Source organism: Salvelinus namaycush, chromosome 3 (assembly GCF_016432855.1).
Source record: "Salvelinus namaycush isolate Seneca chromosome 3, SaNama_1.0, whole genome shotgun sequence".
NCBI lineage: Eukaryota > Metazoa > Chordata > Actinopteri > Salmoniformes > Salmonidae > Salvelinus > Salvelinus namaycush.
The window spans coordinates 32,287,662-32,293,924 of record NC_052309.1 but is presented as its reverse complement, the minus strand read 5'-3'; the positions used below and the strand labels follow the sequence as shown (position 1 = coordinate 32,293,924).

General features: G+C 42.5%; 1 protein-coding gene across 1 annotated transcript; it reads right to left on the bottom strand.

The window, feature by feature from the left end:
• Positions 1-750: 750 nt before the first annotated feature.
• eral1 (Era-like 12S mitochondrial rRNA chaperone 1) lies at positions 751-5,450 on the bottom strand. The gene is made up of 11 exons (XM_038975747.1): positions 5,183-5,450; positions 4,639-4,803; positions 4,302-4,429; positions 4,098-4,175; positions 3,879-3,925; positions 3,726-3,787; positions 3,298-3,410; positions 2,788-3,111; positions 2,462-2,611; positions 2,083-2,163; positions 751-1,104 (listed from the first exon to the last, which is right to left on the bottom strand). Exons 1-11 carry the CDS (start codon positions 5,286-5,288, stop codon positions 982-984), a joined length of 1,377 nt encoding a protein of 458 aa, XP_038831675.1. The 5' UTR covers positions 5,289-5,450; the 3' UTR covers positions 751-981.
• Positions 5,451-6,263: the final 813 nt, after the last annotated feature.

The following is a 6,263-nucleotide window of genomic DNA, read 5'->3' as shown; positions in this document are numbered from 1 at the left end:
TCTCAGCAGCATATTTTAGCTACAGGTCTGTCCAAAGCCTATTCCCCCTCAGGAAACTAAAAAGATTTGGCATGGGTCCTGAGATCCTCAAAAGGTTCTACAGCTGCAACGTCGAGAGCATCCTGACTGGTTGCATCACTGCCTGGTACGGCAATTGCTCGTCCTCCGACCGCTTGGCACTACAGAGGGTAGTGCGTACGGCCCAGTACATCACTGGGGCTAAGCTGCCTGCCATCCCGGATCTCTACACCAGACAGTGTCAGAGGAAGGCCCTAAAAATTGTCAAAGACCCCAGCCACCCCAGTCATAGACTGTTCTCTCTACTACCACATGGCAAGCGGTACCGGAGCACCAAGGACAAAAAGGCTTCTCAACAGTTTTTACCCCCAACCCCCCCCCCCCAACCCCTCTTTTACACTGCTGCTACTCTCTGTTTATCATATATGTACAGTCACTTTAATTATACAATCATGTACATACTACCTCAATTGGCCCGACCAACCAGTGCTCCCGCACATTGGCTAACCGGGCTATCAGTATTGTGTCCCACCACCCACCAACCCCTCTTTTACGCTACTGCTACTCTCTGTTCATCATATATGCATAGTCACTTTAACCATATCTACATGTACATACTATCTCAATCAGCCCAACCGGTCTGTATGTAGCCTTGCTACTGTATATAGCCTCGCTACTGTTATTTTTCACTGTCTTTTTACTGTTGTTTTTATTTCTTTACTTACCTATTGTTCCCCTAATAGCTTTTTTGCACTATTGGTTATAACCTGTAAGTAAGCCTTTCACTGTAAGGATGTATTCGGCGCACATGACAAATAAACTTTGATTTGATAGTCAAGAAGTAGAAACCAGTCAGATCTTTCCTTGAAAATAGGGAGTCCAACAGTGTTCATTTCCTATTCACAAGGACACCATAAAACTGTCCCCCAGATGATCATAATACTCAGTTTATCATAATCCTGGTCAGTTCTTCACCTTCACAGAGAGCCTCAGCTTGACCTCCCTGAGGAACACTGTGCTCAGGTCGTCTCCAGCCTCCCTGGCTATCCTGGCAACCATCTGACCAGCCTGGCCAATCACCATTTTCTGTCATCAGGAGAAATGAAGGACAAAGCAAATACAGTATATTAATATGAGCATGCATTTCAATATGTCAATGTTTTAAGTCCACAAGAGGGCCACAGTTACCACAGCAGATATGAAGAATGTATACTGTAATAATCACTAGGTCCTAACAACTAAATATACAGTAAATCAATGATTTTCAACTTTGTCGTCATTCTCTTAGCTGAATAAAAACCTAGAGAGCAGTCTGGTGCAGGGGTCAGGCTTGAATCATTTTGAGCATTGCTGCACCAACGCAGATGTAGGCTCACATCCATCCAGTCTGTCTGCCATTAAAAATGTATGGTTTAAAAAGGAGTGCTCAAATATTTACAAGGTATTACAGGCTAAAGAAGACTCCAGGCATAGTGACTTGAAACTCATGAGTCTGAGGACAGTTTATCTACACATGTAACTATCAGTATGAGAACACATGGTAGAGCAGTTTCATATCTCCAACATTAGGTGGAGATGGGTGTGACGGGACACAGATCAGTTGGCTTAAACTCCATTTCAACTCAGAAAGTAAACTGAAATTTCAATTTTCCTCATTGCTCGGAATTGAAATTTGCAATTTACTTCCTGAATTTACTAAATTTAAGTGGAATTGACCCCAACCCTGATAGAGATATCACGTAGAATCAAGCTGTAGACTCACCATAGGGATGTGATTTTAAGGGGGGAGGAAAATAAGTCGGAGAGTCGGTTCAGATGAACTATCTATCGACACATTGACAGGTCTATGTGAAGGGCCACACCCATAGAGCGTGGAGCCTCGCTCCGTCTACGAGAAAGTTCCCGTAGCTTTTCTCCTCGTCTTTGTCTCCTTCCACTGATGGCTTCTCACGTGTTCATTAGTAATGTAGTTAGGTTGGTAGTGGTGCTCCTTGACATGTTTCACAACAGGGGACATATCGGAATCTACATTGAAAATAGTACTGAGAAACGCAGCACACTTACCATGTGACTTTCTTTCTTCACATACAGTTTTACTGCTATATCCAGCTCTCCATTCTCCCTGTCGTGCCACAAGTCAATGGCCTGCAATTGCGAGAAATAAAAAGTTAATATAATTTCAAAAGGTAGTACTACCATGAGTATTTCTCTATATGTGCTACAACATCCAAATCTGGCACACAGATAGATATTATGGACTAAAGAGTCAATAATCATTGTGATTGGACACTGGACCTACAATACATCTCAAGCTGGGATGGGAGATAGTGCTTGACAGTTAAAATGGTTGACACATGCACACGCACTATATCTGCATATGGCTATATAAGTGCAGTGCATTGTCCGGCTCTGCGGTCTGTGTGTGCCTGTAATGACGAGTCACCTGTGTCATTGTGTAAGGGACTTCTTTGGGCAGATATTCCAGAAGCTTCTCTCTGACAGTGTTGGTGCAGATCTCCTCAGGAGTCTGATCCGTCAGGACATCACTGTGGTATTGCCAAGTCCCAGGCTTTGCCCCCACTACTAGGTATCTCTGTAGAGCAGACAGACAGATGTCAACAGCAATTGTTAATTGTTAGTTAAGTGTTAGCTACAATTGATGTCCATGGCTTTCAAATAACTCAAATAATTCTACAATGAATGTACTTGTCAACTTAGTATTAGATACATTGCTTCATAAGTCCCTATATCACCATATGCTAACATTACCTTCAGTGTCTCCACATCCTCTCCATCCACAGCAGAGACCATGAAGACATCCTTGAAGTGAGCCCAGCCCTGTTGGGTCTTCAGAGCCCTAAGCTGCTCCTTACTCAGCCCTGACTGGGCCTCACTGCCCTCACCATGAGCCACATCCCCACCCGGCTTGTCCTCATCTCCAGACCCTGACGTCCTAGCCTCCCTGTCTGTCCTCCTCTCAGCCCAGGGGGGCTTGATCACCCTACGGACCTGCAGCTTCCGGCCGTTCACCACTCCACATGTCAGATCTGCTGTGATCTCCAACAACCTGCTCTTGCTCTTCAGCAGGTCAACCTGTGCCATACACATTACACGGTTCATGTGCCAATTCATGTAGTAGACAGCTCCTAATTTATTACATCATAATAATGCATAATATCATATGACAACCATGATCTCACCTCAGCACATATGATCAGTTATTATTGACAAGGCCATGGAGAGGATGAGGTTTGCATGCATGTGATAAATAAGTTGTACCTTATTGAGAACTAGGACTGCTGGGACATCTGGGTGTTGGGTCAGGCATTTCAGGACCTCAAAGTCTAGCTTGTTGCAGGTCCACTTGTCTGACACATCTACCATTACCACCACTGAAGCAATAACAACAAGAAGAGGACATTAACATGATGGCATAGGCCAGTGACACTCACGCATAATCCTATATACACATGCCAGATCCACTTGTGTCAATGCAGTGCATCGACATTTGCCCACAAAATTCTTTATTTAAAAGGAATTGTGAAAATGTATGTGGTCCCATACATTTTCACAATTCCTTTTAAATAAAGAATTTTGTGGGCAAATGTCGATAAGCATAGACTAGACTGTCTGAAAAGCAATGGCCGAGTTATGGCCAATCATCCGAGTGCCCGAAAAGTTGCAAAAAGTGAAGAGTTATGCAGTACCAAGACCAGCTTCCTTGACTGTATTCCAAGGATCCTCGAGGAGAGACTTCTCTAGCTGGTGCCTGTGGAGAAGATAAATAGCACCGTTGGAAATTCACCTATTTCGTTTTATCACTATAATACCACAGTAATGAAACCTGTGTAACAAATCACCTCTTGACTTTTGTAGGTGTAGTGAGTCCAGGAGTGTCCAGTAAAATCTAGACAGAGAATGTATAAGTATGCATGTACAAGTTTGGTTATCTAATACGTCTAAAGTTTGTATATTGGACAGATACTGTACATAATGGAAGACTGCCCTGAAAAACAAACAAACACTTGCCAAATTGCTGCTATGCTAAATGCATGGTCTGTGAGCTGATTCTCACTTACAATTTGTGTGTCGTCTTCTGTGAGAACGCCAAGGGCACGGGACCGTGTAGTGTGCACTTTCTTGGAAACAGCAAACACCTATGATCATGTTCAGAGAAACTGGTGTTCATGGAAATACACTCCAGACTGACTTAAGAGTGACTCATGATGCGCATGTGTACAACTTAAAGTGAAGAAACTGGCCAGTACAATAAAGTGAAGTACCTTTCTGCCAAGCAGTTGGTTGGACAGTGTGGACTTCCCAGCATTTGGGGCACCAATGATGGCCACTCTTAAAACCTTTGAGTTCTCTGGTTGATCTGGATCCTTCACCAGCAATGATAATTGTTCAGCTGAAACGAGAGTTTAGGGGTTGACTTATCAGATGTATGAGTAAAATATGAAATACATAATACAGATCTACAGAATACAAGGGCATATATATAATATTCTTAGACATTCATTCAGTGCGCAGCATTTGGATAAGGCGAAACTGTACTGCGATGCCCTAAACCCGGAGGTAACCAACTCTTTTATTTTCAGAGGCAGCAGTTGTGATTACCGCTGTCGGGCAGAACTGAGGCTGGATAGTGATAAAGAGTGTCATCTGTCTCCGCCGCTTTGCCTTTCGCCAGTCTGCTCAAAAACGCATCCGATGTAATAAAACAGGCAGGAGTGAAGCAAAAACCGTGTCCATTATTGGTCCCTGGACGACGGGCAGCCCATCCTAAACCAAAGCAACAGAGACATCGAGATTATCACCATCACTGCGTAGACTTGCCAGGTAATTTATGCAACTGTTATGCCTAACGTTAGTTTACAATGACGCACGAATCTGACATTTTTTCAAACTATATGTAACCTGACATCAATATACCAATTTCCTCAAAATGAAATAACTAACGTTGGCTGACTATATCTGATTAGCTAGCCAGCCAACTATAAGGTATGGCTGTCATGCCTGCCAAGAAAATATAATAAGACATTTGTTTCGGACAAAATTAAGTATATTTCTGGGTAGGGGAAAGGCTATTACATTTGCATGATCACTTATTAATTTGAGATATTAAATCTAGTTTAGCAGATAAGGTAGATAGATGACTGACCCGTTCTGAGAAACGGTGACGCATTTTCCAGTGGCGCAGACACGTTAGCAACTCTCGGAACACGTAAAGATTTCCCGAAAATCGAGATGCTCACACGGAAAGCCATTTATGAAATAAACTTATCTGGCTGAGCTATCGCTGAAATTCCAACATACTTCGGTGACTCTATACGAAACGCAAGGTTACTTCATGGCAGCATGATCGCTTACTTTCACATTGAACTACGGCGCAGCCATGATGGACAAACCAAAGAGTGGTTTTGTCTTGGAAGAGTGTCTGCTTGGTGATTGTGGCGAGCATTGGCTTTACTGCCCCCTAGCGAACAAGAGGAAGAAACGCCAGCGATCTTTCTTGCTTGGCTTCTGACGCCATCTATCAAATGCTCTAAACCCCAATCGAAACTGGTTAAAGCAATTTTGGAACACAATATAGAAAACCACATAACATAGAGAAACATTACATCCATGATAAATTATTTATCTTCTGAGCCATTGCTATTGGCCATAATAGCAATCTCTCTGCTAATTAACTCTGGTAAAATAATACTCAACTGAAAGTAAATTAACTTGAACTTTTAATGATAATATAGGCCTATGGATCATCAAACTGATAAAAATGGCTTGATAATATACATGAAAAATATAGCAACAGACAAGTCTGCCATTACAGATTGTCAGTCCAAGTGGGCTATGTATGTACACCTTCCAGCTGACTTGTTTACCCCTGGGGGTGCCCACATGCACCACAGTTTGGAAAAACACTGTAGTCGAAACACCCTGGGCTTTAGGACTTAAAGCAATGTGTTATCCTGGGGAATATGCAGCAAAGATGCCAAAATGGCCTTGCTTACTAATTTCACGTTTTTAATGTCACATGCATTAGTGCAGGGAAATTCCTTTCTTGCAAACTCAATTTACCACAAGAAATTGACAAAAAGGGGATTTGATCATCCAAAAGTCTGCACTGAGGTTAATTTGAGAATAGGGGAGTGTATTTGTAGTTGATAGATTGATTTGTTCTATTTTATTATGTTGTTTTCATTCTCATCTCAAGTAAAGCAAGAGAGAGCAGATGTTTCTCC